The sequence below is a fragment of the Pelodiscus sinensis genome, chromosome 3 (genome assembly GCF_049634645.1).
Source record: "Pelodiscus sinensis isolate JC-2024 chromosome 3, ASM4963464v1, whole genome shotgun sequence".
NCBI lineage: Eukaryota > Metazoa > Chordata > Testudines > Trionychidae > Pelodiscus > Pelodiscus sinensis.
In genome coordinates this window covers 122,478,704-122,499,720 of record NC_134713.1, presented here as the reverse complement: position 1 = coordinate 122,499,720, position 21,017 = coordinate 122,478,704, and the positions used below count along the sequence as shown (strand labels likewise).

The window sequence follows — 21,017 nt, the reverse complement described above, 5'->3', positions numbered from 1 at the left end:
ACAAACAGACTGCACCAGCCAGTAGAATTGAGGAAGTTTATTGCCTCTCCAGGATACAGCACAGCACAGATGTAGTCTGGTCACAGAGCTGGGCTAGGGTGCCTCAGGCCCCCTTGAGTTGGGGGGAGACTGGGCCCCTAAACTCCAGCTCCTCTCCCTAGGCTGTCTCATCCATCCTCACAGACAGCCACCAACCAACTAACCCACTTCCAGCCCTGCCCCCCAGCCAGGGCAGCATTCCACCTTCCTTTGTTCCTCTCCATGGGGGGTGTCTGGCCCCTGGCTCAACAAGTTTGGCATTACCTCTGCCTAGCGAGGTTTTCCCTGCTGGGTCTTGCTCCAGACAGCAGGGGTCACCACAGCCCAGCAAGTACCCCCACTACGTCACAGGGACCAAAGCCCAAACCCCATCATCTCTTGTGGTTTCCACTTTGGGCCCTGTGCAATGGGGCTCAGACTTTGGCTTTGGCCTAGGACCCATCAAGTGTAAGCTATCCTGGGTGACCCCCATTAAAACAGGGTTGCAAACCCCTTTGGGTTCTCAACTGACACTTTGAGACTCCCTGCTATAAAGTTTCATCTGGTAATCCTTGCAACATGTACTGCATAAAGAATAAAGGTGCAAGGGTGGGGTATTGTGCAATTACATCTTAAGTATTTACTATATCAGTAACTACTAATGATTAAGTTATTTGAGTAAGGATATAAGAAAAAAAACAAAAGAAAAATTAGAGTGGACTATCTGCTACAAATCACAGGGTAGAGAGGACTTTTATAAAAAAAAAACCTGGATCAATTTATAAGATTCTCAGAACTCTAAGACTACTGTAATCATGTAGGGATTTCAGTCCCCATACAGCTATTGGCTAATAAATACAGTCAAACTTGCATCAAATTGTTTCCTAGTTTAGGCAGAAGACAACTTTATGGATCACAAAGTTAGGGATGTAAGCGACTAGTCAACTCCCGATAACCATAGGCTACTAGTCGCTTCTCCCCCTCGCTGCCTCCGAATCAGAGACAGCAAGGTGGGAGCAGGAACCAGTGCTAAGGGAGAGCTGGCTTAAAAGCACCGTCTCCACAGGGGCGAGGACAGGGGAGGCAGAGGTGCAGCAGGGAAATGGCATGAATGGGGACTGAAGTAGTCCCCACTCTCAATGGGTCCTGACTGCTGTGCCTCTGCCTTTGACACGTAGCAAGAGCTCAAAGGTAGCAAAAGCCTCAAAGGTTTCTTGCTACATTTCAAAAAGCAGAGCACAGTGGGGAGCTCAGGGCAAGTGGGGACTCAAGCAGTCCCCATTCATGCAGGGTCCCAACTACTGTGCCTCTGCCTTTGAAATGTAACAAGAGCCCTGTGGGGCTTTCTACATTTCACAAGCTAAAGTGCAGCAATCAGGACCCAGCACAAGTGGAGTCTGTGGCTGTGTCCAGACTCAGGGTTTTTTCCAAAAAAAGTAGCCTTTTTTCAAAAAAACTTCACCTGCGTCTAGACTACAGCCACGTTCTTTCGAAATTAAATCGAAAGAACGCGGCTTCTCTTTCGACGGCGGTAAATCTCATTTCACAAGGAAGAACTCCTTTTTTCAAAAGTGCTCTTTCGAAAAAAGGCGTTCTTGAATGCCAACAGGGCTTTTTAGAAAGAGAGCATCCAGACTCGCTGCTTTCTTTCGAAAAAGCGGCTTGCTTTTTCGAAAGTTCTGCTTGCAGTCTAGACGCTCTTTCAAAAGAGGCTTTTTCGAAAGTATCTTTCGAAAAAGCCTCTTTCGAAAGAGGCTTGCAGTCTAGACATAGCCTGTGTGAGTACAGTTAAAAGGCACTGCTCTTAGTACAGTTAAAAGGCAGAGGCACAACCGGGATAGTGAGTGCCTTCCCTACTCCCCAATCAACTAATCAAGCAGACAATAGAAATGCCATCAACTACTCAATTAACTGACTAATCAAAATTTAACATCCCTACTCAAAGTAGAGAATTCAACCAGAGAATAAGCCATCCTAGACTGACAATTATAGACAGGAACTGACAGACCATGACAGCAATATGGAAGTTTGAGACAACCAGATTCTCTTAGCCAAAAGGACAGTTTTTCTAACCACTGGTTTGTTTAACCACAACTCAAAGATTTGTGAACAGCTCAGAATGAATTAGCGTGCTCTTGGTTTTCATAATATCAGTGTTCTATAATTAAATCAATAAGGAGTTGCTGTATAATTAATACAGCCATAAGAAAAAAAACTTTCAACTTCATGTTAGTGTACATACATTATTAGTTTAACTAGTCACGAACTGCCATTTTCTTGTTTTAATTTGCATAGCATCTTTCATACATGCTGTATCCCAGCCAGTACATCAAAATTTTAAATCTTCCAAACATCTCTCCATTGGAGAATTCTTCTCCATCAGAGAAATTTAGCTAGTCATACAAGAACCTATTTAATTATAAAGAGAGAAAACAGTAGGTTATTGGAATGGATAAGCTATGTTATATTTTGATTATGCAAACTGTAAACATACAGAAGTATCAGACCAGCCTAGAGGCTATGTGGAACAAACAAACAGCATTAAGAATTTTGTGTTTTATACTAGTTGAAGCAGGGACCCGTTTTGTGTTCTGTGTTTTTACAGCACCTAGCACACTGGGAATGACTAAGGCTCTTGGGTGGTATTACAAACAACTAATCATTTCCATTTGCTATAAGATGCATGCTTTACATAAACAATTTAAAAGGGCAAAATTTAAAAAAAACAACAAATAGTCTGGCAGCACCTCAGAGACTAACAAAAAAATGTAGATGGTATCATGAGTTTTCGTGGGCACAACTCACTTCTTCAGATGAATGGAGTTTAAGGGGTCGAAGTTTTCAAATAAACAGCACAAAGAAGAGGTGGGGGGAAGGAAAAAGAAGGAAAAAAAGGGGGGGAAGAAATTGTCAGTTAATTTCAAAGGGCAGCAGTTTTAAAAGCAGACACATATATAATTCTCTCTCTCTCTCACACACACACACAACTCAAGTCTTTGCAAAACTTATTTTTAAGTTTCCTTAAACAGTGTTAGCAAAATATACCAGTACACACTTCACAAAATATAAAAACTGGAAACTATGGCATTAACAAGCTAGAGTAACATAAATACATCTGGCAGTTTATTACATTGGATTTTGTTTTTTCTATTTTTCATATTTATATATTCATTTGATTTTGTTCAATGTGTTGTTTATAAGTGATGTACAGTAAGCAAATACAGAACTTTACTCAGATGAGAAGCCATCAGTGGGACTAAACTTATGCACAACCTTAAACCTTTGTAAGTTTAGGGTCTAAATTAAACAAACAAAACCAAACAATTATTTATGTTACCAGCAAGACAACTTTAAAAAAAAAAAAAAAAAAAAAAAAAAAACCTCGATCCAGTTCAATGTACTCACAAATAAGGAATTGGAAAGTTTCCATACCACCAAATACATAATTTAGGCTTGTACAGAGCTCTGTGTTTGCACTTTGCATATCTGCCAGCTCTCGTTTAATTCATTTTGGATTAGAAACAACAACATCAGTCAAGAAAACTCATGCTTTCTTTTGGCCTTTTAAACTGAAATCTTTTTGTTCTTTTTTTAGTTTATTGCAACAGCTAAAGTCATGATTCTGTACCGCCACATTATTTTTCGTGTACTGCACAACTCTAAAGTGTTGGGAAGACGTTTATAGAAAAGTTGCTGTAACAAAGTTACATTGATTAGCTGAACCTCAGTTATCCAAGAACCAGAGCTGTATCACCAGTATTTCTTAAAATCAAAGGGCAGAGTCTACAAACTCCTTCATGTCCATAGACTCATGCCTAAGCTAAGCCTCAGGAGGTTTGCCCATGCAAAGCAGTGAGAAGGACCTGAGCCAAAGTTCTCTCTGGTATGTGAAATTGATCAATGTCCCTATGACAGGAGATCTGTGGTTTGTTTGTCCTGTTTTACTATCAGTCACCTCCAAGGTCGTTCCAACCGCACAAAACACAGAAAAGATTTTGACTGTCACTAGAAGTGTCTCTATCATCCACACCCCTTCCTTCTCCAAGGAACAGGCAAAGTAGGAGAGAAGTCCATATCATCTCATTGCCTTCAGATGAGTTACCTAATCAAGGTATTTCTCTCCGAGAGATAGCCTTGTTAGTCTGTAACTTTAAAAACAACCAGTAGTCCTGTGGCACCCTAGAGACTAACAAATACATACTACAGTATCATGAGCTTTCAAGGGCAAACGCCACTTCCCCAGATGAGACGATCTTGAGGTTTTTTTAAATCTGGAGTCATGTAGGTATTTATCATTCAGCTCTCATCTCAGAGGCTGGGCAGGCTCCTGGCGCCGCTCAGACAGGTGGAGGGCAGGGAGGCCAACGCCAGCCAAGCGAAGCAGCGGGCGGGGGGAGGACCCGCTGCGCTTAGGGTAATGAGCGATGGGCCCCACGACGGCGCGGGGAGAAAGGACTTCGGAGCGGACCGCAGAGCGCGCGTGCCTGCAGCCCCTCGGCCACAGCCATGCACCAAGGGGGCGGGAGGGGACCGCCGCGCGCGCTCACCTCCCCCCCCCCCCCCACGCGCGGTGACAAGCCGCGCCCCCGCCCCCACACGTGCACTCCCGCCCCGTGACACGCCGCCCGCACACGCAGGGGCCCCGGGAGCCCCGCCCATCCCCCCCCTTGGGCGTCCCCGGCCCCGGCGGCTCCCCCAGCAGGCAGCGAGGCAGGACGTGGCGCTGGCCGCTCGGACTCACCGCACTCGGCCGAGTACGGTTCCCCCCAGTCCGGCGCCTGGGGGCAGCCCCCGGCTTGGCCCTGCCGGCGCAGCTCCTGCTTGAGCAGCGACAGGGCCGAGTACTGCTCCGTCAGGGCCAGCGCCGCCCGGGCCGCCGCCAGCAGCAGCGCGAGCAGACCCGGCGCAAAGGCTCCCCAACAACGACGGCAGGTCCCGGCGGCAGATGCCATGTTCTCAGCGCGCATGCGTGCGCCTGTCCCCCGGCTTGGCCAAGGTGGCTCCTTTCTGCCGCGCCCCCTCTCCCTGCCCCTCCCGCCAAAGCGGCAGGTGGGCGAGGCCGCAGCTTCGCCTCCTCCTGGGACTTGTAGTTTCCAGCCACAGCGCCCCTGAAGCAAGCACCTGTCGGGAAACTACGACGCCCAGGATGCACCGCGCGGCGCCTCTTCTTGCCCGGAACAACAACCGGGCGGCGAGGTAATTTGAAGGGGGGGCAGGAGGTGCGCTTGGTAACGGCCGCTCCGCAGGGATGGAGCAGCCCAACGGCTTTCGGTGCGTCGAGTGCAACCGGGAGGCGCCTGAGCTTTACAGGGACTATCAGCGCGGGGTGCTGCGCATCGCCATCTGCGTGAGTGGGCCGGGCCGGTGTGGGGGGAGGGAGGGTCGGAGCAGCGGTTCCCCGCCGGCCCCTTTGCTTTCTGCAACACACGGAGCTGAGCAAACATTTTGGACAAATGTGCGATCTGTGTTCCGTCACTTCCGCTTTGTTGCTTGAGCGTTTCTGGTGTAAAAGCGCTGCCACAGTCAGCACCTGCTTTGTGCAGGTAGAGAGAGAAACTGTTGTACTGTAATGGAGAGCGCTGACATGCCCATCCTCTTGTTCTCCCGCTAGAGCAATTAATCAGTGGTCGAACAGCGGAAAGGTTGCACAAAATCTCGGCAGATTCATTAGAAATGTGCACAGTTCAGTAGCTCTCCCAGGGCAAAAATAAGGCTTTTATAATGGAGATTTCTGCTGGTCTTAACAAGGAATATTGCAATGAAACTGATTTACCACCACCTTTGGTTTGACCGTAGCAAAACATGTTAGTAATGGATCTGTGCTACAAACTATGTAAACCATTATTAAGATACATCATTGCAAAGATCGTTTTAATATGTATTATGCTAGTGTATTGTATGAATTAGGGCCGTCAATTCATTTCCATCATTCGAAAAATTGTGATTAAAAATGTATCACAATTAATCACAGTTTGAATCATACTGTTAAATGGTTTATCAATGGAAATGTGTTAAATATTTAACTGTTTTTCTACATTTTCAAATATATTGATTTCAGTTACAACACAGGATTTTACATCCCTGCTGAGAATGTGATCTTTATCATTTTCAAGTATCCATTTTGAATCTGTTTGGTGGGGGATGGAGGATTAGTTTTGGCAACGGCAGACCTCCTGTGAGGTAGACGTCTCCTGTGAGCTGGTCCAGCCCTAGGTTTATCAGGCCCCAGAGATATATACACTCTTGTGGCATAAACAGAATCATTGCTGCTTTGTCCATACTATCTTTTGCATCAAACTGATTTACAATGCATAAGGATACTTCTGGCCTCTGGGTAGAGATGTCTGTTGTGTAGTCAAACACACAATTAATTGATAACCCTGGGCTTATTGGTTAATAGTGTCGACTCCTCTCTTCTGTATCAGGGCCCAGGCTCGCAGCAGACAGAGGCTACTCTGCGGAATGCTGGTGCAGCCCCTGTCCTCAGGGCTGCTGCCACTGAATCAGAGGCGGCAGGGCAGGGCAGCAGGTGGGAGCCAGTCTGTGCAGGCAGCTGGTTTTAACACAAGACTTCAAAGAGAAGCCTCTGAACTGTCATTCATGCTTTGCTAATTACGTTACCCATTACAAAGATAGCTTCCCCAATTATTACCTCTAATATCATTAGCTCACAGACATTTACCTCCCCCCCCCCCCATCTCCTTTCTGTTCTGAAACTTGATTTGTCCTTTTCATATGTGTTCATTTTTTTAATTGTATCCTTTGGTATATATGGTTGTGACAGTTTTCTTCCACTATTTGATCTGAGGAAGTGGGTCTGGCCCACAAAAGCTCATCACCTAATAAACTATCTTGTTAGTCTTTAAAGTGCTACATAGTCCTGTTTTTTGTCTTTAATTAGAGCTGTAATCTGTTCCATGGCAGATTTCTCACACTATTAAATAGTCATTATATTCTTCAATTAATTGTATTCTTTCTTTCACTTCTCTGACTTTAATTTCAGGCCTATTAAATTGCTCATTACTTAAGTAATTTTTAATCCATTACTTTTAACTCTGTCATGTGCTCTTCCCCCATTCCCACCCACAGGAGCTGGGCCTATGGCCAGCTGCTTGTGGGGTACAGCACAATCTGTAGGTGCCCTGCAGCAATGAGAGCCAGTACCTGACATTCCACAACCCAGTACTGGGTCGCAACCCATAGTATGAAAACCACTTCTGTTCCTAGTGTCAAAGTGCCAGGGTAACTGCATCTCTGACACCTTCATGGCCTGCTGGAGCACATTCCCACCTCCAACTCCTCCCAGGTCTCAAACCTCTAGCCATCACTGTTTACAAGGCAGGAATTTGTGCACCTCTTCCACCAGACCAGGGGTGGGCAGTAAAGAAGCAGCCTATCGGGTTTAGTACCTGGTGGGCCACCGCTGCTATGTTTATCTGCACCAGTTGTCGCTGGCCACAAATAGCTATGGACTGCGGCATGGACTGAAACACTGCTTCCCGCTGCTCCCATTGTCTGCTAATGGTGATCTGTGGCCAATGAGAGCTGCAGTTGTCCGATACCTATACATGGGGGAGCCGTCTTTTAAGCCACATACCCATGTGAACCAGTTCCTGTGGAGCTGTCTGCCCTCTCTCCCTCCCCTTGATGTGTAAACACTGGCATTTTCAGCAGTTACACGTTTATCTAAATAAACACATTTTAACAATCCTACTCTATGGGGCAAAGTTTCAGAGAACTCTCTGTCTGCCTCGTCTGCAATGGGCATTTGTATTTTATATCTGCCCTGCCTCTAGTGTTTCCAGATTCTTCAAGAAGCCAGCCAGAAGCACAAAGGTAGTGCATTAATTCTCAAAGCATTTCACAATCTGATGAAAAAATGATAATTTTTTTAAAAATAGAAGCTACGTGATTATTATACGCTGCTTTTTGATGCAGCAGCCTGAATATCATCTGTGCCCATAGTGTCTGCTACGCATCAATAAAAGTCTTTAAAGTTCCCATATTTCCATAGTCTCACAGGTATCACACGTGGTATGATAAAAAATGTGAATGGAGATTAAGAAGGTGAAGGAGGGAGGATGAAAAGCAGTATCTGCTGTGGAAAGAGGGAAGGGTTTAATGGAAAAAAGTGTCAGATCCTTCAATGCCATGCTGCCCCCAGCAGCAGTTTGTGTCCCTCCATCCATTGAAACACTCTTTCGCTCTTTCTGTGAAAACTCAATTGGGAGACTCTTCAGTAATCCAAATATATTCTTTTTATAACATAAAGCAAGTTGAAATGTTTGGTCACTTACTATTATGCAGTGCTTTTTTTTTTTTTTCCAGGCTCAAAGTTATTGAGAAAAAAACCGAAAACTTGTTGAGCCTCCCCTCTCTCCCCCCCCCCCCAAAAAAAAACCTTGTGCTGGGGGCTGAAATGTGATTGTGGCCCCTTTAAGAGCTGCATGTCCCATGTGGGCTTCCATAGGGAAAATGTTAAATAGGTGCTGATATTTCAGAGGGGAATCCCATTCAATTAAAGTATGCTGGGAAAATAGGTGGTGGTACACCCTCCCAGGACGTACCGTCACAAAAAAAGCACTGCTATTGTTAAAGGGCTGCACAGCAAGGAAATGGGTTCTTTTCCCTCAACATTGTCTCCTAGTTTTCTCTTCAGAACTATCAGTACATAACAGAAATTATTGCAAGAAAAGATTTTTAGAAAATGAAAATAGGAATCAGCCATACTCAAATAATAAGCCTTAGCAGAATGCTGGTGTATTCCTTGATATTTGAAGGCATTCAATTGCCTCTATCTAAAATGGCACAAAATACAATGAAGCACATCCAGGTGTAATTTAATGTTGTATATAGATCACCATTAAGGATGAGCCTTACCAGTTAACCACTCACATCCTGAGTAAGAACAGCAGATTTTTAAATAAATTCATGCTTGTTCATACTACTTGTTACTTTATTAATTTCAGAAATCCTGCCAGAGACCTGTGGACAAGTACATTGAATATGATCCTGTTATCATCTTGATTAACGCCATCTTATGCAAAACACAGGCTTATAGGCATATTCTTTTCAATACACAGATAAATGTAAGTTGCTATTTTCTCTCCCCCCTCTCTTCCCCCTTTGGCTTTACAAAAGATGTATGAGACTCTGACAAATTGGAAAGAATCATAGTGGAAACGAGATTTAGTGGCTTCCCTAAAAGTTTATTTTCCCTCTCCTACCACTTCACAATTCCTAGAAAGTCTAACTATATTTTGTTCTTGGTCTAAATTAAGGGTCAAATGCTATAAACAAAGTATGTGGAATACCAAACACTGTAACTGCTGTTCACTCTTCTGAGAAAATATGTTTGCTCATGTCAACATATACAATTTGGGTTGCCAGGTGTCTGGTTTTGAACCAGACAGTCTAGTATTTGAGCTTTCTCTTTGGGAAACAAATTGAGAAAATATAAACATCGGTATTTTCTAAATAAGATGTAGATTATGATGTAATATCATTATGATGTAATATCACGTGTGTCCGATATTTTTGTTGAAACCATCTGGCAACCCTATATACAATTATGGAAGAGTGAAATGCATCTTACTGTAGCTTGTGTGTCCAAAGAACTAAGCAAAGTACATTCAAGTTGCAGAAACTTATATTGGGGATTGCATATGTGCCAGAAAAAAAATAGGTTGACAGTCAGAACCCTGATTAAGTCCTCTTATTGCCCGTGTTGGAAGTAGGGGTGTCAATGAGTAGTGAATTATATGATTAACTGATAAAGCCTAGGCTTATCAGTTAATCATGTAAACTATTTGCATTCTCCCTTTCCTTCATGCTGCCTCTGCATCAAAGGCAGTAAGAGGGGGCAGTAGGAGCCTGCTTAAAAGCTGGTTCCCTCCAGCACCGGCTCCAAGATGCCAACTGCTCTTTTTCTCCCCCCCCCCCTTCCCCCTGCACAAAGCAGCCTCAGTCCACAGCAAGCTCAAGCTCCCCAGGGGCAGAGGCTGCTACACATCCCAAGGAGCATCTTCAGTCGGTGGTGAGCCTGGGCCCACCGTGGATGGAGGCTGGTCCCCAGCAGCAGCCTTTGTCTGCGGGGAGCTTGGACCCCTGTAGACAGGGGCTGCTGCCTCTGTATCAGAGGCTGTAGGCAGCAGGTCTATGTGGGGAGCTAGTTTTTAAACTGCTCCCCTTGCAGACGGACTCCCACCTGCCACCCCAGAGGCAGCCAGCGCAGGATGGCAGAGGGCTTCCTGGAAGTGGGGCCAGAGCACACTGGCTGCCACCCTATCCCCAGAAACTATTCAGTTACCCAATATCTAACATCCCTAGTTGGAGGCTCACTTTATTCATAAAATCAGGCACATTAGCTATGGAGATGCATTTATTGTGGACACAACCATGCCCGTGCCATTTTTTAGTCATATTTTTCAGGTGAAACTTAAAATCCTGTGTGTGACACTGATTATGCTTATATATTGAGTCTCTTTCTCTCCCCCCTCCAAACATACTTTCATACCATGATTTTTATGGTTTCTTTCTGTCAGGAGCTGCTCATATGACTTGCCAAGTCCAAACTCAATAGGGCTAATATATTAAAGCAGCTAATTGTTATTAAAAATTGTGCTAATGTAGTAAAATGAAGTGAAGTCATTTGTTTCTATTCCTAAGCCTAAGTAATAAAGCTATATCAGTTGTGTGCCTAGAGATGCTAAGAGAGGACCTTGAATTAAAAGTACTTAATCCTGACGCTGTCAACATTCTTTCATATCAGATTCATGGGAAGCTTTGCATATTTTGTTTGCTTTGTGAAGCTTATCTCAGGTGGCTGCAGCTTCAGGATTCAAGCCAAAACACAGAGCCTGATGACTTAATCAGATATGCCAAAGAATGGGATTTTTATAGAATGTTTGGGATTGCTTCTTTAGGTGAGAGAACTATGATTATATCATATCACTGTCAAAAGAACTATTAAACCTTAAATATGAATATATTGAAGAATTTGCTACTACAGAATGCATGTCATACTAGCCCAGAGATGGCTGAGTGACCTGTCAGATACATAGATCTGTATATAAACAGTCTAAAACATTTCTGTGGGCCTTCAGGGGAAAATAGCACTGCATACGTTACTTCATTTATTCATATTCTTTTTCCTGCCTTCTTTTAATGTCACTGCTCATGGTAATCATCTGATTGCAGTGCAGCATAAGGTGATCATTAAATGTCAAAGTGCAAGAAAATGACAATATTTCAAAATATTAGGTCTGCATAGGTATATGGTAATGGTTAGCTATGCCTTATTCCAAAGACTGAAATCTTGGATATTAGCAGCATGCTGCATTTTATATTAAGACTGAATTGATTCATTTAATAAACTTGTTTGGCTATTTGTTTTTTGTTTTAGTTTAGGTTGCTCACTATAACATCTTAATCCCAGTTGCTATTCCACATGTTGAAGGAAGATCAGTCTAAAATATACTTCTAAATATAATCTGTTTAATTGGTAGTTCAGTTTTCTCATGTGTCCTAGTCTAAAAATGTTAGGAAACTTTGAAAAATGTTTCTCTCTAGTTTTGTTTTATATGCCATTGAGAAAGGAAATAAAAACTAAATCCATTTTTTGCGACTAGCCAAACACTATTTTTATTTTGCTGCAGCGGCAACTAACAACTGGAATCATACATTTCTTATATATTGATTCACTACAAAGCTTATTTGTAGAGTTGAGGTAATATTTAGAATAATGCTTATGAAAACAAACAGTAACCTGGAAAAAACATGTTGACTTTTGAACCTTAAACAAATAACATTTTAAAAATATTTACAAATTGAACAATGACAAACCTGGTAGATAGGGAAGAGATTTGTTTCCAAGTTTCTAAAAGTGCATGTAAAAAAACAGAGGGGAGGGATAAAAATTTAAACTTTTTAAAGTATATTCATATCCTTGTGGTATTGCTAATTCAGCCGCATATAATAAAAAACATACGAATTCTCTCAACTTTGAAGCTTAATACTGTCAGTCTAGGTCTGTGGTTATGCTACCAAAAACTGTAGTTCATCATCTATGCACTGCTCAGCAAAAGTGCTACTGTAGATGAAGATTAGTGTTTGTTATCATCTTACCACTGTTTAATAAAAAGCTGCTCAGGGCAAGGTTAAGGTGCCTCAGAGGTCAGTCTTCACTAGCACTTCTTCCAGTACTACCGTTGCTGGAGCAGCACTGACGGTGCATTAATCCAAATGTTCCTAGTGTAGGGAAGGCCTAGTAATACCTGAGCCACAAGATTCCTTCTTGCTAACTTTTCAGGGTTGGCAACATGACATGATGACAGAGTCTTCCTTGTAAGACTTCTCAATCTGAAAATAGGCTGTATTTAGGAAGGAAAAGTAAAAATAGAGGAAAGTTTGCACATCAATTCTCCTGTGATGTATTCAGTCATATAGCCATATAGATAGAAATGACTGAATCCTTTTGAATGAGATCAGACAGGTTTGGGTTACTGGTAGAATTAGCTAAGCTTGACTAGGTTAATAAAGATGTGGGTGAGACTGGGGGCAAAAAAAGGACATTTTATTCATGGCTGATTATAGTTTTGTTTTGTTTTTTAACTAGAAGCTCAATTGTATTTGGTACTTGCCATTTCACCAAGATTAATTAAGAAACTTTTTTATTTGTTGTGTCATGGTGTTTTTCCTCTCATTTTCTACTCAGAACAAACTGCATTTTTGGTTGGCATTTTTATTGCCCTTTGGCTAGCAAGACCTGAGAGCTTGAAAACAAAGTCAGACTTCATCTTTCTTCTGAAAGCACTCCTGTTGTCCAGCTATGGAAAGCTTCTACTAATTCCAGCTGTTATTTGGGAACATGACTATACGCCTTTGTGCCTCAAACTCATAAAAGTATTTGTCCTGACATCAAACTCTCAAGCAATTAGAGGTACTTTTCTGCTTCTGTTTTATTAGTATAATGTCTCTTAAGTTTAAGAGATGCTCTTGCTGTTGCAAGTAGCTGCTACACTTTGTTCTGCTTACATTTTTAATTATTTAAAAAATCAATCTCATTCATTTTTTAAATGTTGTTGAAATTGTTTTTAGCCTGAAATTTTGACACTGGATCTTTCATCAAAAGCGAATGAAGCAGAAAATGTGTGTGTAAAACTTAAACTTATCTCAGGATAATTATCTCTGTAGGTACAAATTGGTTTCAAATTGAGACAACTCAATATAGGTCACTAGGACATAGAAAGTAGAATTCATTATTTGTGTAACATATATGCATGTATATTTAGTTTGATTTTCATAATTTATACTGAAAATTAGGTTAGCTTTTAAGGGGGCATTTTCTTCCCAGCTGCATATAGAATCTTAAAGTGGATCTTTTCTGTGTGACCTGCTTTAATATACATATTGAACTAAAGCCTCACTCAAGCTTTCCATTGACCAGAGAGATTTTGACTAGGGATGTAAAATCCCATTTAATTAGTTAACCGGTTAAACATTCATTAATTAGTTAACTGGTTAACTGATTAAATAAATGGGGCCAGACAGGGAAGGCCATTTGAACCCGTTGGGCTGGAGTGTCTGTGACGCTGCAGGCTGGGGCTGCTCCATCCTGGCTACTTCTGACTCCACGCTAGGCTGCTAGCTCCCAGCCCATGAGGGATGAGCATTGGCAGTTTTATTCAGGGTTGGAAGCGGCAGTGGGTCAGGGGAGAGGGCTGCCAAATCCCAGCTTATGCAGGCTGTGAGCCAGTAGCCCCATGGGGCTGAAGCAGCCCTCTGCCCATAGCGGGGGGAATAGAGGGCTCTTCCTAGATAACATTTAACCATTACCCAGTCACGTCCTTAATTTTGTCCTACACTAGATATTCCCACGCTAATACAATTATTGAGCATATTATTCTGTTTTCTTTTGCAGTTACCTTGAATGCAAGCCAAATGTTCACTTTATTGGCCATCTTCAGTGGATTAATTTTGGAAAATGGCATAGTCTACTTAATCCAGAGAGTAGGATGGAATGTTTGAAAAGGCAGACCAGTGTCCATTTGCCAAATCTTGGATTACTTTGCATATCTAAAGAAAATATTGATTGTCTGGAAACAGTTCTATGGTTTAAAACAAGAAACTTCAATAGTCTAGCTCCTGTATGTCATACTAGAACGCTTCGGTTTGAACTTGTTTACTTTTCCACCAAATATATGAGTGTCACTATTCTTATAGCTTTCATAACTGAGCTGTAATAGGAAAATGGATGCTCAAACATTTTAGCGCTACCAGCACTCTTTTGGGTTTTTTTCAGAAGGAACGGGATCAGTTGTTTTCCTTAAGAAGGAAAAGGAGTGAGAGAGAAGTGAAAGGGGAAGACAAAAGGGCTACTTTCTAAAGGGGGCATTAATTGATAGGGAACAAAGGACAGCCAGAATTAACTGTTATGTGATACTGCAAAATTACAATGGATAGATTAAGCTTCATTCTTAAATGTTTGTGGAACAAGCCAAAACAATAATGGAGCTTTATGTATTTTAATCTTACAAAATTGAATATTTGTGACAGTGTTGAAAGGTGTGTTTCAAAACCCTAAATGTTTTTCTTTAAAAAAAAAATTGTTTAGAAAGGATGATTATTTCATTTAAAATCCGTTTAGGCTTAAGTTAAAATTTCGAACTTCAGTGTTAGATGAGGTTCAAAGGGACAATAACAATTGATTTCGTGATAAAATTGATTTGAAGTGGTTTTAACACATAATATAGGTGAGATTCTTACTTGGTATAAATCTGACAGTTTATTATACCATCTGAAATCTGGCCTGTGCTTTAAGAAAACAGTTTACAATGCAGAAACATCAGAGATAAGGTAGGCTAGTTTAAGGGACTTCCTTTTTCTTTTACCTCTTTACTCTTTGTAATGAAATCCCTTGTGATGAGTTATGTATTACAGTTTTTTTTATATGGTGAAGAAACTGTCACAATCTACCTGACATTTTTCATACCTAGGATTAATTCAGTGGGAGTGTTACATGAAGAGACTGAGAGAGCTTAAGAACATTGGGCCATAAAATGTGTATCCTTAAAGCTCATGGGGTCTTGCTTAAAAACTGATGGTATATTATAGCCTATAGGCATAAAATAAATAAAATAGACCAAATATATCTAAGACTCAGATATTTGGTAGGAGAAAATACAAGGAAAACAATAATGTTATGATTTCTTTTCAACAGCAGACTTTTAAAAATTGTATTGAGAGGTTAGAAGAAGCAACCAACATGAGCTTTAGTTATCTCTACAAACATTTCATGAAACAAGGTGTTAAATTTCAACATAAACACTGATAAGATTACACCTTATATACTAGACACCATTCCAAGCACCTCTGTGCTAGGATGACATCTGTAAGCTTTGTGGGACAGAGTAGAGGAGCAATAAAAATAAAGGGATGAGGGAATCTGAAGGAGTTTTACCTTATGAGGAATGATTAAGCTCTGAATGTGGGCACAGAATAATTACATGATTGTGTATATGGATATCATCTCTAAATATTAAAAGGAGAAACCTTAAGAAAAATGGTATTATTTTGATGAACCAAGGTGGTATAAAGAGATGGCAAAAACATTTAACATTAAGAACTAGATCTGGTAAACTGTCGAAGTCTCCTTTGAGAATGATGCTGATAGCCCTATCACTTGAGAATGTATTGTAATGAAGATGTCCTGCATTAGCAGACTTATACAAGGAGGTCATCTAGGCTTTCCTTTCCTTTCTTATTGACTAGTCATGAAATTTATTCACCTGAATTAGGGCTATTGCTGACTATGTACTATATGTATCTTATGACTTTTAAAATAGTGTGTGTGGATAACCTAAATACTATACCCAGATGTACACTTTCTTCTTAACGTGGATTATATATTTTTTAACATGTGCTTTAATAACATTTTTAAATCTGTTCCGCCAGACCACTAGCCAACCTAAAAACATATATACTATAATTCATTAGCATAATCTTAATAGACTAGTTGGAATAGGGAATAAAATAACTAATCATAATGGAAAAAAATTTCCCTTCTGATTTTCAAAAAGGAAACCAATAGTCCCTCAAGAAAGCCACATGTTTTGGTGTACTCCATCTCTTACTTTCCCAACTAAGCAATGCTAGTCACTTGACTACAGTGCCACCTGGAGCCCAAAATGAAGGGGACTTCATTTTGTTTTCAAAACTGTCCAAAAGGAAAGTGTAATCAGATGCTATTGGGCTACTGCAGTTAATTTCTACTTAACACTTTGCTTTTATATTAAACCTTCACAAATTCATATTTTTTAAATTTTTTCTGCCTTTTAGAAGTTAAAAATAAGTGGTGATAATTAAGGATGTAAAAGAGTAAATGATTAGTTGACTACTCACATCCCTCCCCCCCCCCCCCACTTGCTGCCTCTATATCAGAGGCAGCAAGGTGGGGAGGAGAGCAGAAGCTTAAAAGTGGTTTCTCCCACTCCTCCTCCCAGCTCAGTCTCCATGGTCCGTCCGTCCCCACCCCCGGTGCTGCTGTCTCTATTAGGTGCAAGGGTGGCTGCTCCGAGGGCCCATTAGGGAGTTGGGACTCCCCACAAACAGAACTGCTGCTGCGTACCCGGCTCTTACTACATTTAAACTGCAGAGCTACAGCAAGGGCAGTGCCTTCTCTTATCGACTAATCATGTAGTCAATACAACTTACATTGTCTACACGATTACCTAATTACCTGCCTCTTAACATCCTTAGTAATAATGCTCAGAGTACACGATGTAGTTTTGTAACTAATTGAATAGTAAAGGCACATAATGATATAGAGTCACCAAATAGAACTGTTTAAAGCAATGGGCATCAGTTTAATATAACTACAAGACAAGATAATGCAAATTCTGCTTACCACAAGTAGTCCCATTATGTTCAGTGAAACTACAGATGCTAGCTATGTGAGGCTGCTCCTTTGCCATGGAGATCAATAGGAGTTTTGTCATTGAGTTAATTGGAAATAGGAGCATGCCCCAGACACGATAATGAAGGTTTTGCAAGAAGGTCGCTAACATGACTTTTGTTTTTCTTTCATGCTTCAAAAACATGGTGTATCAGCTTACATTCTAAAAAAGGGGGCAAGTTTGGGAAAAGAGGTACTATGACTGGTGATAGTCTCAATAAAGGCTTAATTATTATTCATGAAAAAATAAGGTGTTTGTTTTGTTTTTCTGGGTAAGATTTAGCTGAAATTCCTAAATGTGGATAACCTATAGAAACTTTATCAGGCCAGTGCTAGAACTTTGAATCCATTTTTATATAGTAAGATCGTTGTACGTAAACCAGGCCCCTCTTGCTATAGTTTAATTGAGCAAAGGAATGGGAAACAAGACTTTCTGAATTCTCTTCCTATTTCTGAGAGAGATGTCTTCTGTAGCCTTGGCAAAGTCATTTATTGCTGTCTCTCTGTCTGTAAAATGAGGGTAACAATATCTGCCTTATAGGAGTAACGAGAGGAGTAAATAGTTAATGTCAGTCTGAAGATGAAAAGGATATGTTGTTGGGTTTTTTTTTCCTACTAGCTGCTTGTTGGACATCAGTAAGTACTCTGATAATTGCAACTGAAAAGTCAAGAACCTGAGAAGCTGAAATGAATTAAGATGGCATGTTTAAAGAATCCTTCTTAGTAATGTTAAGTGAAGTACTGACTTTGACTCTTCCTAACATACAATTTCATAGCCAAGGTATCTGAAACCTCTTCACAATGCTGACAGCAAGCTCTGCTTTTCTTAATGTGAGGGTACTAGATGTTATCCCAGGAGCCCTGTACCAAATAAGAGTGAAATTAGTTTGGGAAACGCTGGGTGAAAGTTAATAGGTCTTAAAGAGAATTGCGTGCTCCTATTTTGTTACTAGTATGAGACTTGAAGTTTAATAATTAAGTGATTGTGTCCATAAGTATTTTTTTGAAAAGGTTGGTATCAAATTTTATTTTCCCTATCAGTGGTTCCAATAACATTACAGGAACAGCCTTCTGAGGAACAATTAATTCAGAAAGAAATGCTAATCTATACTGTCACCTTTAGCACTTTTCCCAGAGTTAGTATTCCACTTTAGTTCTAGACCACTAGGGCTATCACTTTCATATGGCTGTTTCCATGTGTGCTTTTCATATATCTTAGCCAGCTGCCTCCTCCTCAAATTAGGCTGCCATAAGTGCATCAAGCCTATGAATCAAGTCCAGGTATATTAGAGCATTTTTCTCTATGAATTGCCAGGTCTGCTGTACTCTGCTGTGAATGTACTGTACTACTCACAAAGTTCAGAATCATGTAAGTTTAGACTGATGGCAAAATATTCTCAGCTGAAGTGATCAGAGGTGGAATGAACTTCCACAGCAGAGTAATCCAGAGTCTGACCAACCTTTAGGAAACTGCACAGTCGTCTTGCTTTGCTAAAGCTTTTCTATATCATCAGAAAAACAGTCACAATATCACCCATTCCCCTGTCAAAGCAAGCCTGGCTCCCACCACATCCCAAAAAACAAACAAAAAAATGTATAGCAGAGCTTTCTATCTCCTTAAAAAGGAGAAAAAGAGTGACTCCATGAAGTCTATTAGGGCTTTTGTTACTTTTTTAAATCAGCAATATGCTCAAATAATACAAATAGCAGTATAAACTCTTAAGTTAAAATAAAATGAACAAAACTATCGAGTGGAAAGTTATACTAATGTTGAATGAGGTACAGAAGGGATTGAAAATAGCAAGGACACAATACCAACATTATACCTATGTTAGGAAAAATGCCTCTGGGATGTGCAGAATAGACAGTGTGAGAAGTGACTATAACATTTTATAGGACAATGGTTCTCAGCCCTTTGTGGGGACCTCCCTTCCACTTAACAATGTAAGAAGGGCAGATGGGTTTTCAGCCTCGGGATTGTAACTTGTCACTTTCTGCCCTTCAAGAGAAGCAGTCAATGGTAAACTATTGCTGATCTATGAAGTATTCAGCAACCCTTATCTTGGCTCTCAAGAAAGAGTTTAAAAATTATCATGTGAAAATCAACAAACCTCATTGTGGCAAAGGAGCTGCCAGTTCTTCATATAAAATAGTGAAAAGGGTTGAGTCTATTAAAGTTCACATCTTTAACAGCCTTGTCAAGTACCTCTTGTTTCCACCGGCATCCTCTTTTCATTGAAAGCTTCCTCTTGTATTAAACAATGGGCACAAATAGCTTGGGGTATAATCCTAGTTGAACAGCCTCTCTTTTCAGGCACATCTACAAACAAAAAGGGTGCGTCTAGACTGGCAAGATTTTGCACAAAAGCGGCCTACACTGGCTGCTTGAATTTGCACAAGAGCACTGACTTTGTAATGTACAAAATCAGTGCTTCTTGCACAAATACTTTCACGGTCCCGCTCGGGGGGGAAAAAGTCCTTTTGCGCAAGAATACTTGCTTAAGAGGGCCAGTGTAGACAGGGAAGAACTGTTTTGCGCAAAAAAGCCCCGATGGCTAAAATGGCGATCGAGGCTTTCTTGTGCAAAATCGCGTCTAGACTGGCCACGGATGCTTTTGCGCATAAGCAAATCTTTTGCGCAAAGGCACTTGCCAATTTAGACGCGCTTTTGCGGAAATACTTTTAAGGGAAGAACTTTTCCGTTAAGTATTTCCGCAAAATCATGCCAGTCTAGACGCAGCCAAAATGTATAACCCCTTCCCCATAGCAGTGGCATAGTTCTAAGGGCCCACTTGAATAGGCCCTCTCTGTGCATGGGTGGCAAGGGTGGAGGCAGTAAGCCTCTGCATTCCAGCCCTGCTCCCGGCCACCGTGATGGGGCACCAAAGTGCCCCGGCTGGACCGCCAAGCTAAGTGGGGTTTAGTCTCTGCACTTGGCCAGGGTTGGCCTGAGTGAAAAATGGGTTGGCCCTGGCTATCCAGTGGGGACGCAGTTACATCAATAAAAAGATGCTCATTACAGTATAGCTAGAACTACACAGAAAGGCAAATAAGCTATAGGTATAAGGTATCTTTATACTGGTATAACTACATCTACACAAGAGACTGTGCCAATTTAAACTGTACAGAAATGGGTGTTGCCCAGGCTTTCCTCTCATTGCAAATACCTACACAGTGACACCAATCCAACTCAGCTGCAGGAGCTGATTTGTAAAAAGCTTCAAAGACTTTTTTTCTCCAGTGCATTCTGTCAGAGCACAGCACAACAGGAAGTCTTTGGCTACGTCTACCCTGCAGGCTTCTTGCACAAAAACTTACAGAGCGTCTACACTGCACGCGCATTCTTGTGCAAGTAAATTTCCAGGAAAGCGTCAGAACAGAGGGCTTCTTGCACAAGAGTTATTCTTCTCCCCACAAGGAATTAGCCCTCTTGCACAAGAGCTCTTGAGCAAGAAGGCAGTGTGGACAGGCAACAGGGGTTTCTTGCGCAAGAAACCCCTATGGCTAAAATGGCCATCAGAGCTTTCTTGCGCAAGAGAGCGTCTACACTGTCATGGACGCTCTTGCACAAAAGCGCTTTTCTTGCGCAAAAGCACATGGTAGTGTGGAGGTGCTCTTGCACAAAACAGTTATTCCGCAAGAAGCCTGCAGTGTCGACGTAACCTTCATGTATGGAGCCTTCCCACTCAGCATGGAAAATAATAAAAGGTAAGCAGATGTCACAGCTATAATTGCATTCAGTTGTATTAAGAAATACTGGCTCTCCTAAACACTGTTTCTGAACACCTGGACCAAAATCATTAATTTGTCAGTTGCCTGCTTTCTTAGAGAGGGGTTTTGACTTGACTGGCAGCAACAGATCCCAGCACCTATTCAGATCAGGCTCCCAATCATTTTCCCCAGTTATTAGTCATAGCAGCTTTGGATATGTGTAGTGACACTAAATATGGCATTTAATTAAGCCATCAGCTGAGTTTATAAATACATAAGCTTTAGTGTGAAGTATTTGGTATGAAGATAGAGGTGTGGGTCTACAAATTGGTCA

General features: G+C 41.4%; 2 protein-coding genes across 8 annotated transcripts in view; one reads left to right on the top strand and one right to left on the bottom strand.

Moving 5' to 3' along the window:
• TTC13 (tetratricopeptide repeat domain 13) overlaps positions 1–5,122 on the bottom strand; it is a 68,607-nt gene extending 63,485 nt beyond the window's left edge. For 3 of the 7 annotated variants that reach the window (XR_012902779.1, XR_012902778.1, XR_012902782.1), the window contains exon 1: positions 4,760–5,121. Coding sequence is in view for 2 of the 7 variants with exons in the window: in XM_075924708.1 (XP_075780823.1) it covers positions 4,760–4,985 (226 nt within the window). In the remaining 5 variants the exon portion in view is untranslated. Of the gene's footprint in view, positions 1–4,759 lie in introns of all 7 variants that reach the window. The other 4 variants (XR_012902781.1, XR_012902780.1, XM_075924708.1 and 1 more) reach the window with 3 other exon arrangements.
• A 98-nt stretch (positions 5,123–5,220) lies between these two features.
• ARV1 (ARV1 fatty acid homeostasis modulator) lies at positions 5,221–20,740 on the top strand. Its single transcript, XM_025184085.2, has 5 exons — positions 5,221–5,365; positions 8,988–9,107; positions 10,790–10,943; positions 12,734–12,958; positions 13,940–20,740. Exons 1-5 carry the CDS (start codon positions 5,267–5,269, stop codon positions 14,044–14,046), a joined length of 705 nt encoding a protein of 234 aa, XP_025039870.2. The 5' UTR covers positions 5,221–5,266; the 3' UTR covers positions 14,047–20,740.
• The last annotated feature ends 277 nt before the right edge of the window (positions 20,741–21,017 follow it).